Source organism: Choristoneura fumiferana, chromosome 27 (assembly GCF_025370935.1).
Source record: "Choristoneura fumiferana chromosome 27, NRCan_CFum_1, whole genome shotgun sequence".
Lineage (NCBI taxonomy): Eukaryota > Metazoa > Arthropoda > Insecta > Lepidoptera > Tortricidae > Choristoneura > Choristoneura fumiferana.
In genome coordinates this window covers 9,223,226-9,248,323 of record NC_133498.1, presented here as the reverse complement: position 1 = coordinate 9,248,323, position 25,098 = coordinate 9,223,226, and the positions used below count along the sequence as shown (strand labels likewise).

At 40.9% G+C, this 25,098-nt stretch overlaps 1 protein-coding gene across 1 annotated transcript; it reads right to left on the bottom strand.

The window, feature by feature from the left end:
• Window positions 1-984: 984 nt before the first annotated feature.
• LOC141443549 (uncharacterized) lies at window positions 985-18,245 on the bottom strand. The gene is made up of 14 exons (XM_074108856.1): window positions 18,137-18,245; window positions 17,362-17,582; window positions 15,686-16,396; window positions 14,346-14,609; window positions 12,254-12,514; window positions 10,458-10,808; window positions 6,675-6,783; window positions 5,461-5,630; window positions 4,788-5,096; window positions 4,195-4,602; window positions 3,631-3,724; window positions 3,301-3,476; window positions 2,131-2,376; window positions 985-1,664 (listed from the first exon to the last, which is right to left on the bottom strand). The coding sequence occupies exons 1-14, from the start codon at window positions 18,141-18,143 to the stop codon at window positions 1,041-1,043; spliced, it is 3,951 nt and encodes a 1,316-aa protein (XP_073964957.1). The 5' UTR covers window positions 18,144-18,245; the 3' UTR covers window positions 985-1,040.
• Window positions 18,246-25,098: the final 6,853 nt, after the last annotated feature.

Sequence of the window (25,098 nt, the reverse complement as noted above, 5' to 3'; positions counted from 1 at the left end):
GACCACGCATTGAATTGCTCCGCAGGTTGTGCAGTTTTCCTCACGATATTTTCCTTCACCGTAAAGCTCGTGGTAAATTTCAAATGTTATTTCGCACATGATAATTGAAAAACTCAGAGGTGCGTGCCGGGGTTTGAACCCACGATCCTCACGGCTTCCCATAGATACAATATAATCATTTCTCAATAAATAATTTTAAAAATCAAAAGTCTATTTTGCGGTCTGGTCGCAAAAGGCTTTTTTACATAGCTCTTTATTTTGATAAGATAGACCATTTTGACCAAGAAGAATGCGCCGCAAGGAACACGTCTCAGTTTTTTTTTTTCAAAAACAAATAGCAATTTACATGTCTTGCTACTTGACCACTAATTAAACATACAATGTATGACTCGTAATGGAACCTTGTCCAGTGTATAATTTTATGTTCAACATGTTTTATCTGACAAGTTTAAATGAAACTTTATTGTTTCAGATAAGATAATAGTACAAAATGATATTGTTTTTGTACTCGGATTATACCATTATTCTAGTTTATAAGTCCATTATATTTATTACGAGGCAGTTATGCTAAAATGGTTGTATATTTTATATTTGTAGAAAAAAGGTGCTATTTAAAAAATAAATAAAATATCACAATTCCAAACTTTTTTATTTTCTCAACGTATACAAATATAGGTAACAATATAAAACAAACAAAGATGTTTAAAAACAAAACAATATCAAAAATGATTTATGACAGTAACAGACAATATTATAATACAGCTATTAGATCTACGATCAAATAATAAGACTTATTATTTGTTCGTAGAGTTAGAATTATATTTGCAATATGACGAAAAACATTTTTATCAGCCGACTTCAAAAAGCCCGTATCGTTTTCGCCATTAATTATTTCGTATTAATTAATGCATGATTTCTGATTATTTCGACTATTGAATCTGATTTCTCAAATCCTTCCTTGTAGTCTATCAAAATCAGGTCAATTGAATTAAAAACTTAAGACGGAGTTATTTATTAGTAATTTAAATGTTATACGTTGCCTATTTTTGTCCAGTGAGATATAAACGCCTGATGGTCTTATCAACCTTGTCCCAAGGTAAGAACAGCTTCAACCCATCGTGCTCAGGCGTACTTTGGATATCCTCCCTGACGCATCCAGCATTGCAAATAAAGTCACATGTCTGTGTATTCACATTGAAATGTAAGCCTTCAGAGCATGTACCTAGAACTGCATTGTCACCGTCGCAACGCCAGAACTTATCACAATCGTGCTCGTGAGCCCAAGCGCCAATGTTGCAGGAAGATTTGCATTTGTCTGATGGTACTACTGCGTTCTCATCGCTGCCATTCTCAGCGCTACCACTGCCTTCTGGCGCTTCAACGCTAGTTTCATCGCTTTCACTGCCTGGATTAGGGTTAGTTTCTTCGCTGCCTGGGTTGGGGTTAGCTTCTTCGCTACCTGGGTTGGGGTTAGTTTCTTCACTGCCAGGGTTGGGGTTAGCTTCTTCACTGCCAGGGTTGGGGTTAGCTTCTTCACTGCCAGGGTTGGGGTTAGCTTCTTCACTGCCGGGGTTGGGGTTAGCTTCTTCGCTACCTGGGTTGGGATCAGTTTCTTCACTGTTACCTGCGTTGGCGCATCCAGCGTTTTCTGGATGGTCGCACACCTGAAAAGTTAATTATGTGTTTTAGATATGCTATATAATAAGCTATGTTTAAGTGAGTTTTGTTATAATTTTAGTGACCGATCCATTGGGACAAGCGTTGGAAGTTGTACTAGCGTCAAGTTGAGCAACTTCGATAGTTTGATGCGATGTAGGATGTTGCAGTTGTTCTGTGTGACAATGACAACTAGATGGCGTAGAAGTCACTACAGCGGCGTTAGCTGCCAAATCATCAAATGGCGGCGCGTTTTATGATATGCCTAGGAATTTCATGTCCTAGCGGATTTTATACATATATTTATTTATTATTAGAGCGAGGCAAACGAGCTTTGGTCATCTAATGGAAAATGATCACCACTGACTGTTCTTTAGTACCAACAGCTCAAATAGAGTCACTGGTCTGTTGCCGGCCTTTGAAGGAAGCCCTTAATTCATAGCTGTCTGCAAACACATGATATCTGTCTCTAACCTGTTCAACAGGGTTGAAATGCGTGTTCGGTCCACAATCCCTCTCCACCTTCTCTCCATGCACGCAGTAGTAGAATTTGGCGCAATCAGTCTCATGCGGCAGCAGTTGGTGGATGTTGAAGTCAGCAGGGCAGCCGTTGGGGAGGATGCCTTCTGGGTCTACCTCGCTGCTCGCGGATTCTTCGGAGGAGGGGATGACACTTCCAGCGCCGCCGACGCAGTTCACGTTGGAGGGGTGGTCACAGACCTGTAAACATTAGTGATGTAACGTTGTATGTTACTTGTAACTTTTGGGTGTTGTTATCAATGTAAATAAAATAGCAAACTCATGTAGCATGTGGAAGTAATCGTATATTATTGTACCGAACGATGTATTTTGTTGTATTTTATAGCTCTATTGTTTAACTTGTTAAATTAAGGGTTTGGTATACTGTTGGAGCCGGAAATAAACCATTCATTCTATTTATAATTTTTTATTCATAATGTGTAGGTGTGTATCGTGTTTAGTGTAAAGTATAGTAGATTGTACAACAAGAGCATAAAACGAGCCGTTTTACACGAGTCGGTACGGCGAGGGTGAATAGATACGTCGAGGGGGAAATTGGTTTAATGCTCGAGTTTTACACTGCTTTTCACTTCGATTGCAAGGAAATGAAATACCAACAGTGGGAATAATTGTTCGCTTACTATGTACCTTTTATTGTTCATGCATTACTATACAATTATACATTTTTATGTTTGTAGATCTTGGTTGTTTTTTAGTTTCATATACCTAAATTAAAAAATATTTATTTATTTATTTCATCATTGCACTTTGTACATGTCACCTTAGGTCTAAGTACAACCCTGTTTAAGGACATAGCAATATGTAGAAAATTCTGGAAATACAGACGACGGGAGCGAATTCCATTCCTTAGCAGTTCACATTATGAAAGATGAAGCAAACCGTTTCGTGCGAGCTAACGGAACACTATAACCTAGTCCTCAACATGCTAATCCCCAATAAACGACACCCTGCTGTCATCTCTATTGTTAATGGCATAAGATTACAGATGCCAACTATTGGGACAGTCACGAATACTCGTACGTTTATAACACATTCTATCTAAGAGGGCTTTTATTCAATAGACGTCTTGCGGCTGATGATGATAAGGTGGTGAGCTACACTAACCTGCAGCTTAGGATTGAAGTGTGTTCCAGGTCCACATTCCCTCTCCACCTTGGCTCCGTTGACGCAGTAGAAGAATCTGTCGCAGTAGTAAGGGTGAGGCAGGAGCTTGTGCACGTCAAAGTCAGCTGGGCATCCATTCTCTAGAATACCGTCGTTGTCTTCACTGCTGGCACTCTCTGTAACAGATTTTATTTTTTAGATTCCATACATGGTTTGTTCCCAGTTAAACTTAACAGCTCCCATTTCTGCAGATTCTCTATCGCATGGATTCTCACTTCTATAAGTTCCTATTTCTACATAACATGCGATAATTACTAGTTGGATTCTTACCAGTTTCTTCAGTACTGATCGGTTCTTCGCTATTGTTGTTAGATTCCCCGCTGTTAGCATTGGTGCAGTCAACGTTAGCTGGCCAATCACAAACCTGGAATGTAAACAAGTTTAGTTTAAAGAGTTTGGATATTGGATTTTCGTTCTTGCAAGTGGTATTTCAATCGCTTCTAGTGATATGTACACACACACACGCAAACATCACGCCTGTATTCCCAAATGGGGTAGGCAGAGCACACGAAACGTTACCGCTTCGGAGCCACTTTCAGCAATTTTAGGTTTTAAGTTTGACAAAAACGGTACAATAGTGACAGGTTGCTAACCTGTCGCCTACGGTATACCTTAACCTATATCCTCAGTCGCCTCTTACGACATCCACGGAAGAAATGGAGAGGTTAATTCTAACCCGACACCACACGGGTGATCTAGTGACATGTAGTTTGGATGAATTTCCACCCATACAAATTCTCCAGTGATTATGATGCATACAGCTGCGTCTCTACATCGAAAGCTCTATTGTAATTAACCGTGTGTCATTAGAAACTATAAGGTACAGTTATTTACCTGTATAGCCGGGTTAAAGAAGAGATCATCTCTACATTCTCTCTCTTGCTTCTCTCCGTGCACGCAGTAGTAGAATTTGGTGCAGTCAGACTCATGTGGTAGCAATTGATGGATGTCAAAATCAGCAGGGCAACCGTTAGGCAGCAACTCTACTTCAACTTCGTTGCTTTCAGCACTGCTTACATTGTTGTTTTCTCCACTGTTACCATTGTCAACTTCCTCAGTGTTTTCGCCTTCTCCACTGTTGCCATTGTCAACTTCTTCAGTGTTGTCGCCTTCTCCACTGTTGCCATTGTCAACTTCTTCGGTGTTGTCACCTTCTCCGCTGGCGCCACCTTCGTTGCTATTGCCGGAGTCTTCACCGCTGCCTCCGTTAGCGCACCCTGCGTTGTGGGGCCAGTCGCAAATCTGTAAAAAACGATTTATGTAATTTTCAAGCAAGAAACTGAGGGATTACTTTTGAGTGCGACTTACCTTTTTATTTAGTTGTAACCTTACTATAATGTTTTCTTTAATATAGAGTATAATTGTAAAAAAATGTGTAGGTGTAAACTAAATAAATTATTTTTGACTTTTTTTTTTAGTGTACTCACTTGTTCAACTGGGTTGAAGTGTGTCCCAGGCCCGCACTCCCTCTGCACCTTCTCTCCGTGCACGCAGTAGTAGAACTTGGCGCAGTCACTCTCGTGCGGCAGCAATTGATGAACATTGAAGTCAGCAGGGCATCCATTGTCTAGAACACCATTCTCGTTGCCACCGTCTCCGCTGTTATTATCGTCTTCTCCGCTGTTGCCATTTTCTCCACTGCCGTTGTCTTCTCCGCTGTTACCATTTTCTCCACTACCGTTACCTTCTCCGCTGCCAGCGTTAGCGCAGCCGGCGTTGTGTGGCCAGTCGCATATCTGAATAAAATGAACATAATTGATTGATTAGTCCGAAGAGGTAATTAATTAGATAGAGACAGATAGAGAATACATTATAATATTTATAATATTTTATACATTTACATATCTGTGGTTGAAGACAGTGAATAAGGAATCTTCAAAACTCCCACGAGATAACGAATTTTCCGGGCGCAAGTGATTAATAAAAGCATTCATAGATTTTGCTTCTAAGTAAAACTTGGCGTATGGAGCTTGGCTTGGCTTGGCTTTTGGATGCAAGTGGCGAGTTGTCGTTCATTGTGGCGTTCTAAGGGGGAGCCCTTTGTTCAGCAGTGGACGTCTTCCGGCTGTTGATGATAATGAAAACTTGGTGGAAACCAACCTGTTCCACAGGATTGAAGTGTGTCCCGCTGCTGCACTCCCTCTGCACCTTCTCTCCATGCACGCAGTAGTAGAACTTGGCGCAGTCAGTCTCATGCGGCAGCAGTTGGTGGATGTTGAAGTCGGCAGGGCATCCGTTGTCTAGAACGCCATTTTCGTCTCCGCCGCTGCCTTAGAAGTAGAAAATATTCTTATTACTTGGCTCTGTCAAATTCGATGTGCAATCAACAAAGCACTTTCGGCGATAATTTTTAGTGTCATTTGGTTCTTTATAAAGTACGAGAGGACTCACAAGAAGAGACTCAGTTAGGACGTGTGTAAAAGATAAATGTCATGGATAAAAAGTTTTTTTTTTCGTGTATTCGAGTGATTTGATTTTTTTTGGCCCTAGTCATGGACCCTGCGAGCTCTTTCAGGTGCGCACGGATTTAGATTTACATACGAGTGCTTATAAATGAGAGAACTATGGTTCCGTCTTTTTGGGCTACGAAGCTCTAAGAAAAGGCATAACGTACGCATATTGGACGCTTTATGTCATCACAGACACACACGTGATGTCATCACATATTTAATTACCTTCATTGCTTGCTGCTTCTTCACTGCCACCATTTTCACCACGTGATTTTTATGCCGTTTTTTGCTAATGTCTAATGAATGTTGTATAGATGGTACGGAACCCTTTGTGCGCGAGTCCGGCTCGCACTTGGCCCGTTGTATTATTACTCTTTGTCTAAGTCCTGGGTATTTTAATAATTGTAACTTATTGTTGTTTTATGTTCAGACAAGCACCAGCAGTTGTTTCTGCGCTCCAACTTCTGGCCGGAAGGTGTGGTGTTCCGTTGCGCTTTTTAAATTTCATGTAATTTGTTTATTTTTTGTACAAAATCGGCATTCTATCTTAGTCTCACAGTGCTCTAGTTTACTGTTAAATTTTTAGTTTTTCTCAATTATTTTTTTTTATTCGACTGGATGGCAAACGAGCAAGTGGGTCTCCTGATGGTAAGAGATCACCGCCGCCCATAAACATCTGCAACACCAGGGGTATTGCCGATGCGTTGCCAACCTAGAGGCCTAAGATGGTACCTCAAGTGCCAGTAATTTCACCGGCTGTCTTACTCTCCACGCCGAAACACAACAGTGCAAGCACTGCTGCTTCACGTCAGGATTAGCGAGCAAGATGGTGGTTGCAATCCGGCCGCTTAACATAATAGTTACCTTCTCCACTATCGGCTCCTTCTCCGCTATTGTCATTTTCTCCGCTGTTTCCGTTTTCTCCACTATTTCCTGCGTTCGCGCATCCAGCGTCTTCAGGGTGGTCACAGACCTGTTTTCAATAAATAAATAATAAATAAATCATCATCCCAGCCTATATACGTCCCACGGCACATTTAACAAGGGCTTGGGCCATAGTTCCCACCTGCGGATTAACTTCGCACCATTGAATCACAGTAGTCAACAAAAGCTCGTGTTAAATTTCAAATGTTTCCGCACATGAATTTCGAAAAACTCAGAGTGTTCGAACCCACGACCCTCTGCTTGAGAGGCGATAGGTCAAACCACTAGGCCATTAATACACGGCACATTTACACCAATCGACTGGTAAATATGCTACTAGGAATAGATAAACATTACCTTAAATAGCTATATCAGACTAAATACGTATTAAACACCCAAGACTCGAGAACACACATTCGTATTTTTCACAAAATATCTGCCTCGACCGGGTTCGAACCCGAGACCTCAAGCTTCGTAGTCATCTTCTCTAACCTCTGGGCTATCGGGTCCTTGTATTGTCAACGTATTCAAGTTTAGTTAAAATCGACATCATGATTTTAATTACTATTTAGTTATGCCTCAAGTTAGTTATGTACGATTATTGAAAGCAGGTGACAATAAAAAATAAATATAAAATCCTACTAATATCGTAAATGTGAAAGTTTGTGAGTGAGTGAGTGAGTATGTTTGTTACTCTTTCACGCTGAAACGGCTGGAGGGATTTGGATGAAATTTGTTTATAACCTGGATTAAAACATAGAATACTTTTTATCCCGATATACCCACGGGAAAGGGATAATTTTTTTAAATAACAACCGCTGAGCTTAGTGTCATGAAATTTGGTATGTAGTTAGCTGGACGTCTGAAATAACACATAGGCTACTTTTTATCCCGATGTTCCCACGGGATAGGGATAAAATCTTGAACTAATAACCGCTGGGCTTAGAGCAGGGATGGCGAACCAATGGCCGTGTGCCGTGTGCCGTGACACGCGACACAATATTTTGGGCACGTCACTGATCACAAAATTTATTATGCACTATTTAAATGTGTCTGGTGCATAATTTTCTAGTGACTAGGCCTAAGCTATTTTAACTATTATTATTTTCCCAATAATCACAAACTAGAAATTATTTGATGGCACGTCTATGATCTCACTAAACATTTCTTTGGAAAAAAGGCACGTTGATACGTAAAGGTTCGCCATCCCTGGCTTAGAGTCATGTGGTATGTAGATAGCTGGATATCTGGAATAACACATATGCTACCTTTTATCCCGATATTCCCACGGGATAGGGATAATATCTCGAAATAACAACCGCGGGGCTTATGGCCATGAAATTTGACCATGATTGTTTTTAATGTAACGTCAATGAAAACAACGATTTAAGTTTCGGGAATTCCCACGGGAATTTTTAAAAATCCCGGAATTTCAATTCAGCTGCTGGACCTAATGATTTACGTGTGCGACGCCGCGGGTAAACACTTAATTATAAAGTCTTATATCAAGATTCTGATTCAAAGTAACGTCAAGTACCTACTCCTATCCGTGCCGCCGCATTATGCTGAGTGAGGACCTGTTTAGCGTCATGTATGTCTTTATTTGTTCTATGTTTGTTCCTATGTTTGTTTTTTATGGCGTTAAATAAATGTATTTTCTTTCTTTCTTTCTTTCTATCGTCAGTTACGTTTTAGAGCAAATAAAATAGTACATTACTGTAGAGGCCGGGAAGTAGGGGGTTGCCGGCTAAGCAGATATAGACGGCCGAGCCTAGCGAGGCCGGATAGGGATGCGAGGCCGGCAACCCCAGGTTCCGGCCGAGGTTTGTATAGTGCTTTTCTCAAACATTACAAGAAATAAAATAAAAAAAAACAAGAAATGAAGCTGGCGGGACGCTAGTCTGGTCGCCCTGTTGTGTGCTGTGGCTGCTGGCGGCGCTGCTGTGCGTGCTGTGGTGTTGCTGTACGTGTCGCGCACGCGCGTCGAAACAAAAGACGGTCGCATTGCCGGCCAGCGGCCTGCAAGGTTGTATGAAATCTCTTTGCAGGCCGCTAGAGTGACCGCGCGCACGCAGCTGAGCCCCAGCGCCTGCAGCGCGATACTTCTCGGCTTATTATTTGTAACACAACGTCAATATTTCATGTCATGTTTGAGAAAAATAATTAAATATCTTAAGTCAGAGAAAAACATAGCCCTATTTTCATAGTATATACTTTTTCATGATGATACGATACCAACTAACGAAATCCATAAGCACCAAATATACCTAATAATAGCTTCATAAAAAATCGCGAAAGTTTACAACAATGTATCCCTCCGGCGTCTTACGTCAAAGTCGTAAAATGTATGGCATAAAACTTGCACCAATCCACATTGTACTTTCGTTTTGGGTTTGATTCGAGAGTTTATTCTGTCTGATTTTCGTGCGCACATTTTTGTTGACATGGTAGAAAATTCTGACTGTTTCCAGGTAATCTACTAGAAGTACAGGACGTCTAAAAAAATCTAAAATGTCATCTAATTCTACAGCCCATTCATAAAGTGTGAACACGAAAATGAGACGGTTGAAACTCTCGAATAAGGGCCCTTGACAAAGCCACCGACAATATACTTATCGATCAATTAATTATTCTCTACAATTGTTTTTATATGCGCAGATCCTTGTTATCTTGAAAACTTATCTGATGGATTAAAGGAAATTAAGCTTCTTAGAATTTTGATTATTACATAGAAACGTGCGTAGTTTTATCGTGACTTTTGATTCTGCTAATCCACAGTGATATTGTTTATAGGTAATTCCTACTTGTTACTACTGGCTGGTCGGCTGATATTTAATCATACATATTATGGTAGTCGATTGTCTTTTACTAAATCTTTCGACTGCATTTTTTAACATTTTCTAGTGTGCAGACTTTGGTGCAGACATTCGTCTGTCAAAGATATTCTTTACTACCTTGTTGCTGTCACTTCGTATTTGAAATTTTGTATGAAATTGTCAGATGGCATACAGTAACTAAAAAGTAAAGAAAAAAAGAGTGAAAGTGAAGATATCTTTGATTTCTGCACGTACCTAATGTCTAAGCGTTTTGTACTGTCTCTACGTTTTGTGCTGTCTCTATGTTTTGTGTATGTGTACTGTCTATTCCAGGAACTGCTACAAACTCTCTAACAACCCCGTTTAGAAAAACCTTTACTGACCGGTCAGACACATGTATACTCTGCTGCTGTCAGGTGTCATTGGCAGTAATGGTTGCTAACCTAAAGCGACCGGTTGCCATTAAGCAAAAGTTGAAGTTGATTTCTGCACTATACTGAGATGTATGAAATGCTCATGTTTCATACAGACATTGTACTTGTTTTATTCAAAGTGTATTAAAACCAGCTAAATATTGTTATCTACTGACATGTTGCAAAGAATGTTAACACTATCTCTGTTCCCTCTCTGCTAGTCACCTGAACAAACTGTGTTCTGTCACTCAAGTAACATCGCAACCAATCATTTGCTTTGCCCCTGATTCCATACAGTTCACATTTTTTTAAAAGCATTTCATGTGATACAAAATCGAAAGCCTTGCTCATGCCTACCATGCAAACCATTTAGATAAGTTATAAAAAAATTGTACCCACAGACAAGAAGGATGCAATACTATTTGTATGTAATATCATTTGTTTTTTACTAGCAATACGTTTTCTAAACTAAAAAAAGTTTATTAAGTACTTACTTGCAGACTAGGGTTGAAGTGTGTCCCAGGTCCGCACTCCCTCTCCACTTTCTCTCCGTGCACGCAGTAGTAGAACTTGGCGCAGTCAGTGTCATGTGGCAGCAGTTGGTGGATATTGAAGTCAGCAGGGCAGCCGTTAGGCAGCAACGCTACTTCAACTTCGTTACTTTCACTATCATCTCCACTGCCATATTCTCCACTAATAGCACTGTCTTCTCCGCTGTTGTTATCTTCTCCACTGACACTGTTGTTAGGTTCTGCAGTTTCTTCGCTATTGTCATTGTCACCTTCTCCGCTGTTGTTTTCGCCACCACCAATAACGCAACCTGCGTCTTCTGGGCGGTCGCAAACCTGTAAAATAGTAGTGTTTTCTCGTGAACAAGACCAATAACTCTATCGCGATGACTTATACGTTTATCCGAAGGATCGGATATAATTTTAATTTTTAATGTAAATTAAATATCACAAACAATAATCTAAACACATGAACCTAATATCGCGTTAAATTAAAAAAAAAACATTCTATCTGTTAAACTTTATCGACCGAATCGCCAAGTGGTTATAAAACCTGACTACGAAGCTTAAGGTGCGTAGTTCTATACCAAGGTCGATCCCCGGCCGAGGCTGATATTTGTATGTATAATACGAATTAAATGTTTTTTCTCGGGTCTTGGACGTTGCATCATCATCATCATGTCAGCCGAAAGACGCCCACTGCTGGACATAGGCCTCCCCCAAGGCCAGCTCAGACCGGTCTTGTGCTTTTCGGATCCACCGCGATCCCGCGATCTTAACCAGGTCGTCGCTCCATCTTGTTGGAGGCCTACCAACAGCTCGTCTCCCGGTCCGCAGAACCTTCTGACCCCATCGGCCATCAGTCCTGCGAGCAATGTGCCCCGCCCACTGCCACTTCAGTTTCGCAATTCTTCGGGCTATGTCGGTAACCTTAGTTCTACTGCGGATATCATTTCTGATTCTATCCCGCAGAGAAACCCCGAGCATAGCCCTCTCCATAGCCCTAGGACGTTTATTACTTATCTATACTATATAAGTATATTTATCCGTCGCCTAGTATCCATAATACAAGCTTTACTGAGTATGGGACTAGGTCAATTAGTGTCAATTTTTGTCCCATGATATTTATTATTATTATTTATTATGTAACATCAAAATTAGCAGTTTTATTCATCGGTCACTGCTTTAGTTCCTCTGGGTTCAGTTACTTTTGTACTCTAAGCTTTAGATGAACATATTTTGGGCCGAACGTAAGAAAACTAAGGCTTATGTTCCTAATAATCGAAGCATTACCTAACTTCAAATATTTAGGTACAGTCGATCGAGGAAACTGTATCACGTACCAGGGTGAAACCTTCGTGTTACTAATGTCATGTTGACATCCCATACATTTGCCAAAGAAATCATAGTGACATTTGATTATGAAAAGGTTTCACCCTAGTACGTGCTAATTTTTTCTCGACTGTAGTTATTAGAAGTAAAGGCACTTTTCTTAATTCATGCGACTTTTGGTCATGTTATAATATGGTATTTGACTATTTTGTATATGCTTTACAAATTAAAACTATACAATGCCTGACTCTACCTATACTTGCTGCATAGAGGAAAGCGTTTGAGAAAGAGACAGGTATATAGATTTTTCAAAAAACCACTATAAATCCAATTTGCACCCGATTTAAGTATTCTCTTTGCTAACACTGTCTGCATATCTATATTTTCATAATAATATTAAGACATGGCAAATTCAGGAGTTTTCAACCGTATTAGATATAGACACTCACCTGCAGAACCGGGTTGAAGTGTAGACCATTATTACAGGGTCTCTCCACTTTGTTGCCATGGACGCAGTAGTAATACTTGCTACAATCGTTCTCATGAGGCAGCAGTTGGTGGACATCGAAATCAGCAGGGCATCCATTATCTAGGATGTCGCTCTCTTCACTGTTGACGTTGTTACTTTCACTGTCTTCATCATGATCATTATCTTCATTGCTGCCGTTACCAGCATTAGCACAGTCGACGTTATGAGGCCAGTCGCAAATCTACAAGAAAAACTCATTGTCCTTTTCCTTTGTAACTCAAGTCAAATTTTGTTCCGTGAACTTTAAACTTTACGTCACTGATGAGTAACTATACTTGGTTTGGATAGGTATTTTACTAAATGTTAACAAAACAACGTCAACTGGTGTCTTAAATATTGAAATTCCCCTATTAAACTATCTAAACATTTCTGCAGAGAACACACACTAGTCTAGTTTGTATTACAATGATAGATAAGTAAAATGTTTAAAATCCTTCAATGTTTTGAACATGAATATTGTAACGGATAATACACGTCTTAAACCGAGTTTAGCTCATCATGTTTCGGGCTATTTCGTAGCCCTTCTTCTCAGGAGCACGCGACTCGAAAGGAAACTCAAACTCGACTGAGACGAAGGGCTACGAAATAATTTTTATTGTACCACTTTGTCGGCATAGTTTACATATATATCCGTGCAAAATGACAGCAAACTATAAGGGTTCCGTTTTTGCCATTTTGGCTCCGGCACCCTAAAAACCGGCTAAGTGCGCCGCCCTTAAATATTTATTTTATTCTGTTTTTATGTACCTAGTATTTGTTGTTATAGCGGCCACAGTAATACAAAATCTGTGAAAATGTCAAGTGTCTATTACGATTATGACTCAAGAGATAGAGCCCTGTGACAGACGGACAGACAGACAGACAGACAGCGGAGTATCAGTAGTAGGGCTCCGATGGCACCCTTTGGGTACGGAACCCTAAGAACGGCGAATGCTCGATACTCTGTTACAAACAACTCAATGCCCACGTTTCATCATCATCATCCCAGCCTATATACGTCCCACTGCTGGGCACAGGCCTCCTCTCAGAACAAGAGGGCTTGGGCCATAGTTCCCATGCGGGCCCAGTGCGGATTGGGAACTTCGCACGCACCATTGAATCGCTTCGCAGGTTCGTGCAGGTTTCCTCACGATGTTTTCCTTCACCGTTAACAGCTTAAGCTCGTGGTAAATTTCAAATGTAATGTCGCACATGAATTCCGAAAAATTCAAGAGGTGCAAGCCGGGGTTTGAACCCATGATCATCTGCTTGAGAGGCCATTGAAACCACTCGGCCACCACGGCTTAGATCTAGAGTAAAGATGGGTAAATCCGGATCTGGAGATTTTAAAGTCAGATCCTTAAACGGATCCGAATCCCTTAACAACTCCGAGGAGTTAACTCCAAGCAACCTATTGGACCGATTCTAGAGTTAAGTCTCTGGGTTCGACCAAAGGCCTCTCAAGCAGAAGATTGCACTAGTTCTTTCCGTCACACTGTATAGGATGAGTACAGAAAGAGACGGCGAATGCGATCGTGAAGGTCCGCGCTTAATACAATATGGCCAAATTAAATCTTCCAGAAGCAAAAAATGGTGTATATGGTGCCCAATCTTCACGGGTCCGCGCAGGACCCAAAGCTTGCATTCTAAGAGAAGACCTGTGCCAACAGTGAATGTTTATCAATAGTCATCCATCCACACTTTGTCTCTAATATTATACAGCCAAAGTGACTCTCGTCTTCCCGAATTTTAGTATGGAGCTATAATTTGAGACCCTATGATGGACATAGAATAGTTTCCATCCCTGTAAATTTCTTAGTTTCCGTGGGATAGTGACAAACGAATTTTTGGAGACGAGGACAATAGCTAGTTATAGGTGAAAAACGGAAGTAACGAGTCTGTATAAGCGAATTTGACGTTCCAAATTAGAAAAGCGACTTAAGCTCCATATTATCAAATCTGTGCACAACTACTCGTACGTACAACAGGTCCTTCCCTTAAGTTTTTCACCTATAGTAATAGACAATATTTACCTGGAGCTTGGGATTAAACACAGTATTAGGTCCACACTGTCTCTCAACAGTCTCTCCGTATACGCAGTAGTAGAATTTACTGCAGTCGCTCTCATGAGGAAGCAGTTGGTGGATGTTGAAATCAGCGGGGCATCCGTTGGGGAGAACTTCCGAGGAGTCGTCACCGATGTCAGGTTCACCGCTGCCCTCAGAGTCTACTTCGAAAGATAGCTCTTCGGTGGAGTCCCCGTTGACACAGCCTACGTTCTCTGGCCAATCGCAGACCTGGATGTAGAAAAAGTTAAAGAATAACCAACCATCTAACCAACGGCCTTCCAGGAGGGGGGGAGCGTCTTCACCTTTATGTACTCTTAGTTAATATCCCATTAGTCTGCAAGCGGTTTGCTTAATTTTTTATATGCGAACTTCAACTATCTTGTTTCAAGGTCTTAAACTGTGCATTGATGCGAGTGAGTGAGTGAGTCAAGAATTTTGTTTTTAAATAGTTTGCCGGAGAAAATCTTGAGAAAAAAAGCTCAGTTAAGTAAAAAAAAGGCTAATGGAATGGAATTCGCGCCCATCGTCTGTATTTGCGGATAAATACAACCTAGGGCTCTTCAAGGTGAATTATACATTTGGCCTCATCTCCACTTTTCATCAGGTAAGATAGGGGTCAATCAGGATCAGTTTTATTAAAAATAAAGCCATGAAAAATTAACAAATCTCTTCTAAATCGGACGCTCTTGGCAGTGGCCGTGGTCAAGAGAGAGCCCACCACTGCGGTTGCTGCCTTCGCGACCCTTCTCCAATCTCCATCGGCCTCTTTTGGCCGCTTGGAGAGGGGTTTACACTAGAATGCGACACGCGTTTGGTCGGAGTGTCGTTTGTGCGACGAACGATTAGGCGACGCACGACTGTGCGACACGTCATTTGTCCGAACCATTCTTTGTGCGAAGTAGGTATGATCAAGCGATGTACGGCTGTGCGACATTGTATTTTTCCGAGGCATCTTACGAGCGAAATATGGGCAAGCGATGCACGGCTGTGCAATAGTAACGATCCCAGTTATATATAACCTAGGTTACTTTTTGGTTCTTAGCAGTTCCTTTTGTGCAAGGGTCGCAGTTCTAACCTAACCTAGCCTACTTTTTTGTAGCAGTTCCTTTTGTGCAAGGGTTGCAGTTCTTACCTAACCTAACCCACTTATACAGTTCCTGTATAGAATAAAGATTGACTATTCCTCAACCATCTTATCTCAGAAGCTACTAAACTTTTCTGTTTTTCTTTAGACATATAAAGACGCACGAGCAATAGGCGTAGAGGTCATAGTACTATACCTGTATAATAAATCATTGGCATACCAGTATAGCAGGATTGAAGTGTGTCCCCGGAGAGCACACTCGCTCCACTTTTTCACCGAAGAGACAGTAGTAGAACTTGTTGCACTGCGTTTCGTGGGGCAACAGGAGGTATTCCTCAAAATCTGCTGGACAACCGTTGGGTAGCAGCTCTAATTCTGGCTTCTCCGTGGGTAGGGTTATAGGTGCGGGGGTGCTTGGCGCCTCGGTAGGAGTGGTTATAGGTGCCGGGGTCTCAGTTGGTGCTTCAGTTGTTGGCTCTGGGGCCTCAGTAGGAGGCTCAGTCGGTGGCTGAGTTGGTGGTTCAGTTGGGGGCTCGGTAGGTGGCTCAGTTGGGGGCTCGGTAGGTGGCTCCGTTGAGGGCTCAGTTGGGGGCTCGGTAGGTGGTTCAGTTGGGGGCTCGGTAGGTGGCTCAGTTGGGGGCTCGGTAGGTGGCTCCGTTGAGGGCTCAGTTGGGGGCTCGGTAGGTGGCTCAGTTGGGGTCTCGGTAGGTGGCTCTGTTGGGGGCTCGGTAGGTGGCTCCGTTGGGGGCTCAGTTGGCGGTTCCGTGGGAGGCTCAGTCGGGGGCTCAGTAGGCGGTTCAGTTGGGGGCTCAGTTGGGGCCTCAGTCGGGGCCTCAGTGGGTGGTTCCGGAGCTTCAGTTGCAGGCTCCTCCGTCGCTGGCGGAGGCGTACCGGGCAGGTTGCAGTTAGCTCCAGATGGGTGGACGCAGACCTGTAATCAAACATCTGATGCGTCACCAGAACATGATTCGTTCCTAAAAATATGACCACAGTCACGGAATGAAAAGGTTGACCACCTTAAGGTCTGTTTTTGATTGCTCAGTGTATAGATACTGCTTTATCGACCGAGTATGACATATTCCGTCATAATGTAATTCAAAATAACCTAACCATAAAAATTACATTTTTAATACAATCTTTTTTTTCTAACTGTACTTTTTGTTGACTGTTCGTGCATTGTCACCCAAACTACATTTGCATACCAAATTTCAAATCGATGCTATTAACCGTTGAAGAGTTCCGTCCTGCGGAGACGATCCTGGCTGAACTACCAGATTATTGTATTGTCACGCGATTTACATAAGTATTCCAAATTTCAAGTCAATTCTGACTACTGGAAGTTGATCAAATTTAACTTGCAAGATCTTATACAGACAGACCGACAACGGGACAGGTGAAACTAAATATAGGCTTGTTAAAAAGGCAACAAAGGTTGACGTCACGCGTCATAAGACTCATAAGTGCTTATTATACCTAGCCTAGATCGTTCATCCACCATTACCTCTCATATTTCGTTTTCTAGATTTTTTTTACCGTGATTCGGCAAAACCTACTAGACACTGGCAAAATTGTCCTTGACAGAGCCATATTTTTTTAAAGAAACAAACAACAACCTAGCCTTAATTGAATAAAGATATTTTGACTTGACTTGGTGCATGGTAGCATGATGATCGGTGGTGTTGCTTTGAAGATGAGCTCTGTTTGAGTTCTAAACGCGTCAGTGTAGTTTCATGGTGGTGATAGATGGGTCTGTGCAATTTGTGTGTGTTCTTACAGTGTGTAGGTGGAGGAACTGTATGAACACATTTCTTGCATGAACGTAGCTATCATAAGGTCGCGGGTGAACCAATTAATTGTTTCAGTTCATTTGACTTGATGCTTTTGCCACTGATTTACCTGCAGTTCATACGAGAACTCAGTCCCAGGGCTGCAATCCCTCGGGGTGTCCCATTTCTTCCCGTACTCGCAGTAGTAGAACTTGGTGCAGTCGTATTCGTGGGGGAGGAGGTAGTGGCCCTCTTCTGGGCAAAGGTCGCTCGCCACCTTCGTGCCTTCTAGCTCGACTTCTACATGCCTACCCTGGGTTAGGGCTAGGGTTGTTAGGAGGAGGAGTTTTCCTGGAAGAAAGGGTTCAATTTTGAGTTAGAGGAAGGAGGATTTTTTTTTAATTATTAAAAAAATCAGAATCAAAACGGATTATTAGTTATTAAGGTCTTGTTGCACATGGTCGCGTGCCATGTACGGAGCGTCAAAAACTCATAAAATGACTTACGTAGAACATGATCTACTCAGAAAATGACTAACCTAGAACATGACCTTACTCATTAAATTACCTACCTAGAACATGACCTTAGTCAGGCAAAGGGCTTCTTCAGGATATGACACCGCGTTGACATGTTGTACAGTCGCATTCATAAACTTGTGAGCAAAAATTTGATCACAAGTATCTGAACACGACTCTATTGTTAACGGCGTAGAAGCGTGTTCAGATATTTTTGATACAATTTTTGCTCACAAGTTTATGAACTCGACTGTAGTCTGTGTCGCGTTACATTCCGTGCCGGATACGTTCCAATTACGGTCATGTCATGATACGGTGTAGTGGTTAGAGACATTTAAGTACTCCAAAACGTCACAGGTTCTAGGTCTAAACAAATTCCAAAGTACATACCCAGCATTTTTTCACTTGTAAGCGTCGGAGGACGCGAGTTATCTTATAAAAAAACCTTCAGCTCTTATAAAACACTTTAGTGTCTTACTATAAGAACTAAACTAATCAAATTATCAGTTTCGCCATTTTATACTAATTCCTTGTGATACAAGGCCGATAAATGTTGATTGCTTGTAGATTGCAAAGTTGATTAAGGTTGTAAACAAGCGTAAGCTTGTAGGGTTCCTTGGGCTTGTTCCCAGTTCTACAAAATTTTCTTACAGATCCCCAACTAAATAAAATCCCAACTCAATAGATTCCCAACTTAATGGAATCCCATGCCAACTAATTATAATAATACCTGGCTGTTGCGGGCTGGGATGATTGTTTAGCCCTTGTATGGCTGACGTAGCAGATCTATGCAGAGAACGTCCTTTTGCAAGCAGCACAGGTTAGATTAACATTGACATAATTGTAGTGTATGTTTGACGGTGGTCTAGCTTTTAGTGCGTCACTTTTTAAATCTAGTTCTCGTCTTCTCTCATGGAATCCCAACTAATCATCCCAACACTGTAATACGAGTTATAGTAAGAATTGCTTATGTGTCACAGATAGGTAGTTATGTGTTTGTTCTTGTAATACAGTTCGATAGCATAGCAACAGACCTGGTTTACTGTTCTTCTTTCATCCTGGACCCTGAAGCCTCATTGTCTAGCATACTGGAATGACAATCGTTTTCACCCCCCGTTTCTTTCACACACGTGGTAGTTATAAGACGAGGGTAGAAAGAGATGATTAATGCAATCGCGAACGTCAGTACGAGTAGCCGTAACAGACGATCGTACGGTCCGGCGGACCGAGAGGGACACAACTGTCTGTTAGAGTAATGGTGGTATGGATATCCCATTCTAACAGATGGCTGCGTCCCTCTCGGTCCGTTCGCCGGACCGTTCGATCGTCTGTTACGGCTATTAGGCCTCTAGACTGCATCAGTTATTCTTTACTCAAGAGATTCCCTGCTAATTTTACCTTAAAAGGTCTCAGTTAGGAATACCGGCGTGAAATAGTAGTTTTGCTACTGTGTTTCATACGGTGAGTGGGAGAGTCGGAGGCCTAACTCCCCTCCCCCTTCAACCCCCCCCTTTAACCCCCCCCCTTTAGCCCCCCTTTTAGGCCGGCAACGCACCCGCAGTCCTAATAATGCTGTAGGTCCATGGGCGGCGGTGATCACTTACCATCAGTTGACCGGCATGCCCGTTTTTTAATACACCTTAAAACCGTACCATAAAAATATCGAGCAACCACAGTGTTGCGTAGTCCCGTTTTGTTCGGAAAAAAGGGAGGACAAAGATTTCCGAAAGACAAAACTGTCTCAAAACACAGACATTCGGAACACAGACATACGGAACTCATATTTGCCATAATTAATTTCAGATATTGCAAAATATTCACAAAATTATTTCTAATTATAAATAAACCCGCGTAGCTCACCCAAAAACTATGAGATTTGACATTTCGGAGACCTCTCGTACACTAGCGCCTCTAGCAGCGAATTCATACGCGATAGCCCTCATTGGGATGGGAACCAACAGATACAACCTAGGGCTTTTCAAGATAGAGTGCATGAATAGATTGTTTCTGAACCAATGCGGTAGACCTTTGGCCTTACTTGTTTTTAGTTCTTCAATTTTATTGGAGCATGCATTGGGGAAAAATATACGTAGATAACAGAGAAACGAAGGTCCAGACAGTGCTGAACTGTCACCGGCTAAAAAACCAGGCTGCGCGTACCGAGCTCCCTGGAGCTTACTACGGGGAGGAGAGCGTTAGAGGCAGGGCCACCGGGGCTACAGCCACCACAAAAGAGGGGCCCCCACAATAGAGACTTCGGAATTGTTTTTTCAAATTCCGACGAGTAAATACTAGTAACATCTGTTCATCTACATTTGTTCACTTCAATCAGGCAACCAGTAAAATATCAAAACCTCACGTGGCCCTCATTTTATTTGGAAAATAGTTTGGGGGGGGCTCCACTCTTTTATTACCTCCAGACCTCTAAATCCGGCTCTTGTTGGAAGAGTCTCTTATATGCTGGAAAGCATGAATTCTCCCGTAGGCGCTGGTGGTACTTGGGCACAGAATAGATCAGTACAAGTCAGAATAGTCAGTACAAGCAGGGCAGTCTTTTTTGTTGGTCCTCTTTAGTTTCTTCCTTCATCATCATCATCATCATATCAGCCGTAGGACGTCCACTGTTGGACATAGGCCTCCCCCGTAGACCTCCAATTGCCTCGGTTGGAAGCGGCTTGCATCCACCGTGAACCCGCGACTGACCAGGTCATCCTTCCATCTCGTTGGTGGACGTCCTACGCTGCGCTTGCCGATCCGCGGTCTCCACTCGAGAACCTTTCGGCCCCAACAACCATCTGTTGCTTCCTTGACCGAGTATAATTTAGTAGGAAGTATGATTAATGATAAAGATTCACGGAACCCTTTAAATTTGCCGTGGCGGTTATCAATAAACGTGTCAAATTAATATCAAATTTGCATTGACACTGAAGCAAAAACCTATTTGATAAGATTTACCTTTTAATTACACTGACGGGCATTAATAATGGTTAACTTTAGTACAGCCATGTATGGAGAGTGATACATTATTTTTGCTCGTAAGTGTAGAGTCTAACAATAGATTTCTAATTCTAATCTAGCGATTAATATGGATTATAATGATTATTACCACCCAAATGGTGTATTACTTTAGGGATTTTCATATAGTTACGAGTAAGAATTAAAGAAAGAAAGAAAAAACATTTATTGCCACAAAACGCATTAAAAAAGAATACATACAAAATCAAAGTTTACAAAGAACAGTTAGAAAACCTGACTACGAAGCTTAAGTTTCTGGGTTCAATTCCCGATCGAAGCAGATATTATGTGTGAAAAATACGAACGTTTGCTCTCGAGTCTTGGGTGTTTAATATGGGTCCATATCGGCTCGCATACAATACAATACAATACAAATATTCTTTATTGCACACCATAAAGCAGTAAAAAAAAAACTTATAATATAAACACTTAGATTCACGCATACCTTCCAATAAGTCCGAATGTAATGTTTGTCAGAACGATCGTTTGTTATAACCCTTTTATAAGGTCCCGTAGCCAAAATGGCAAAAACGGAACCCTTATAGTTTCGCCATGTCTGTCTGTCTGTCCGTCCGTCCGCGGCATTGCTCAGGGACTATCAATGCTAGAAAGCTGTAACTTTGCACGAGTATATATGTAAACTATGCCGACAAAATGGTACAATAAAAAATACAAAAAAAAATTTTTTTAGGTTACCTCCCATAGACGATAGAAGGTGATTTTTTTTCTCATCCAACCCTATAGCGTGGGGTAACGTTGGATAGGTCTTTTAAAACCATTAGAGGGTTGCTACGACGATTTTTCTATTCAGTGTTTATTTTGCGAAATATTCAACTTTAAAGTGCAAATTTTTATTAAAATCGAGCGTACCCCCCGTCCTCCCCACTAAAATCTAAACAGGCGGGTGGAAAACTTTGAAAAAATTCAGGATGGTAGTACGTATATAAAACTAACAAGGAAAAAGTTCGCTTGAGAATTATTAGTACTTTGAGAGTAAATAGCAGCCTAAGGTATAAAATAATAATACTTAAATAAATAAATACATATCACGGGACAATTCACGCCAATTGACCTAGTCAAAATATACCTAAACTTGGAAGATTCCGTATAAAATACGAAATCCTTAGAAATAATATTACTTAATTTTATCGTAATGGCTACGGAACTCTATTTTGGGCGTGTCCGACACCTCTTGGCCGTTTTATCCGGAATCTTCCAAGTTTAGGTATATTTTATACCTTAGGCTGCTATTTAACTCTTAAACTACTAATATTTCTCGAGCGAACTTAGCCGTTATAGTTTTCCTTGAAAGTTTGATATACCTATTTACTGCCATCCTGAATTTTTTTTTATTTTTCTACCCACCGGTTAAGATTTTAGAAGGAGGGACGCTCGATTTTAGTGAAAATTTACACTTTAAGTTGAATATTTCGCAAACAAATCACTGAATCGAAAAATCGTTTCAGCAATCCCCTAATAGTTGTGTCTGTGTGGTGAAAATTTAAGTATAGGAAATAACGTGTCTGTATAAGCAAATTTGACGTTCCAAATTAGGAAAGCGACTTAAGCTCCATATCAAATCTGTGCACTACTACTCGTACGTACAACAGGTCCGTCTGTAATAAATATGATTGTTTTTAAACAAAAAATAAATAATAATGAAGTTTTAGTCTTAGAAATCGGAGTTTATGCTTCGGCAAATTCCCAGCTTATTAATTTATGATAACTATGATAAATAATATGTAACTAATTAAATAACACATACATGTACCAATAATTAATATATCAATCATGATAACTGGATTACTATTCGTGCAGATTCTTGTTGACTCTCAGTCTCCTGGTTCAACCTCAGTCTCCTGGCTATTATGTTTCCAGGAGACTGATGACAGGATACTGAGATTACTTTAAGTTTTTAGCCAACGTAAGTAAGTAAGTTTACGCTACGCTTCGCTCCCGCCTTAGCCTTCGATGTAAGGTTTTTTCTTGTAACAGAACGGAAAAAATGAGTGGCTTGCTTGCTTGTTAAGGAATGCCAATCAACGCATTTGACGAAAACACAAATGACATCTTGAAAAAATCCCAGGTTATAATTTGTACAATAATAATTTATCAAATGATTAGTTGGGAAATAATATCAGTGCGAAATGTTGAGTTGGGAAATGAAATTTCGCCTAAATAAAAATATGGGATAAATAGTTTTGGAGTTAATTTGCCAAATAATTTTCGCCGAAACATTAGTACACCCTTTTATACACTTTGAGGCACATTATTGAAGTTTTAGTACGGAACCCTATTTTTTCTGGTAATAAATATTATAGCCTATGGCACTTTGGAATAATGTAGCATTCTATAGTGAAACAGTTGTTAAAATCGGTCCAGTAGTTTTTGAGTTAATTCGTTACAAACATCCAAAAATCCAAATCTTTCCTCTTTATAATATTAGTAAGTATAGAAGTATAGATGTTACGATAAATATTTGATTGATTATTAGTTATTGATTTAATTCATTGCGGTTTTGGATTACGAATAGGTTATGATAAAGCTAATCCTTAATACGTCGGAAATGGATTAATAGATTCATTAGATGTTTTGTGTAGCAAAAAACTGTTAAAGGAATGATAACGAGTATGGGCGAGCGGTGGCGCGGCGAGCGCTCTCTATTCATCACCCCTACGCATAAAGAGGGGTGTTATAAGTTCTACACCAATGTCTGCGGGGCTACTATGAAATTAGAAAATCAAAGTTTGTGTCGTTCCGTCCCTTTCACTCTCGTATTAAATGATATAAAGCGTCGCGAGACGGCAAGATATGAAGTTCGAATTTTGCACTTCGTAGTACAGCGGGCCTACGAAATTCGAAAATCGAAGTTCGTATCGTGCCGTCCCTCACTCTTGTATTATAGTACAAGTGTCATAGGGACGGAACGACACAAACATCGATTTTCGAATTTCGGAGTAGTCCCGCTGTCTGTGGCATCGTAGCTCTCAAATAGATGCACCGATTTCAATGCGGTTTTTCATATAAAAGCGACTTTCCTTGCGGTGATTCTTAGCTATTCAAATTCAATTCAAATACTTTATTTCAGACATCCATATCCATATTACTAATATTATAAATGCGAAAGTGTGTGTGTTTGTATGTTTGTCCGTCTTTCACGTCGAAACGGAGCGACGGATCGCCGTGATTTTTGGCATAGAGATAGTTTATGGGCCAGAGAGTGACAAGACTACTTTTTATCCCGGAATAATGCGCAGTTCCCGAGGGAACAGCGCGCGATAGCCGAATTCCACGCGTGCGAAGCCGCGGGTTAAAGCTACTTTTTGTCATAAATTTAAGATTATATTATAACCAGTAAACGCATGCAGCATTCCCATTATTTTTGACATTAGGTTTTTGACATTTGAAATTATTGATCGAGTTCACCCGCGGATTCGCACGCGTAAACTATTCGATCTGGTAGGTAGTTACAATTGAAATTCCGGAATTTTACAAAATTCCCCTGGGAAATCCCAAAATGTATCCAATGGGTTGTGTTAAGAATAACTGTAAGTACAAAGTTTCATGACTCTTAACCCAGCGGTTGAAATTTTAAGATTTTATCCATATCCCGCGGGAATATCGGGATAAAAAGTAACCTATGTGTTATTCCAGACGTCCAGCTACCTAGATACCAAATTTCATCACTGTAAGCCCAGCGGTTGTTTTGAGATTTTATCCCTATCCCGTGTGAATATCGGGATATAACGTAGCCTATGTTTTAATCCAGGATATAAACTAACTTTTTGCCAAATTTCATCTAAATCCGTCCAGCCGTTTCAGCGTGAAGAGGTAACAAACATACTCACTCACTCACAAACTTACTCACTCTCTCACTCACAATTTTTCACATTTATAATATTAGTAGGAAGTAGGAATTATTAGGTACTATGCGCAACAGTAGATACACAAATAATAACTGTGACCCTGTGTAGGGTTAACTATTTTAGATAATATTCATAAAATGTCTCTTAAATATTCCTACAAAGAGTAATACGCTTTTTGCACCATAAAGTCATGTATTAGGCCCTGATCTGCGTCGACGGGAAAATAAATACTTAAGGGGTCCTCCCATACAACAAACGTGATTTTTTTGCCGTTTTTTGCTAATGTCTAATGTTGTGTAGATAACGGTACGGAACCCTTCGTGCGCGAGTCCAACTCGCACTTGGCCAGTTTTTTGATAATTTTGCCAAGATTTTGCCCGAGAAAAGTACGGGCTGCCTTTTTAGACTTTTTTAGACTTTTTAGACTCTGGCCAACGAAACCTGTCCCAGACAAACCGAGGCAAATTAAAA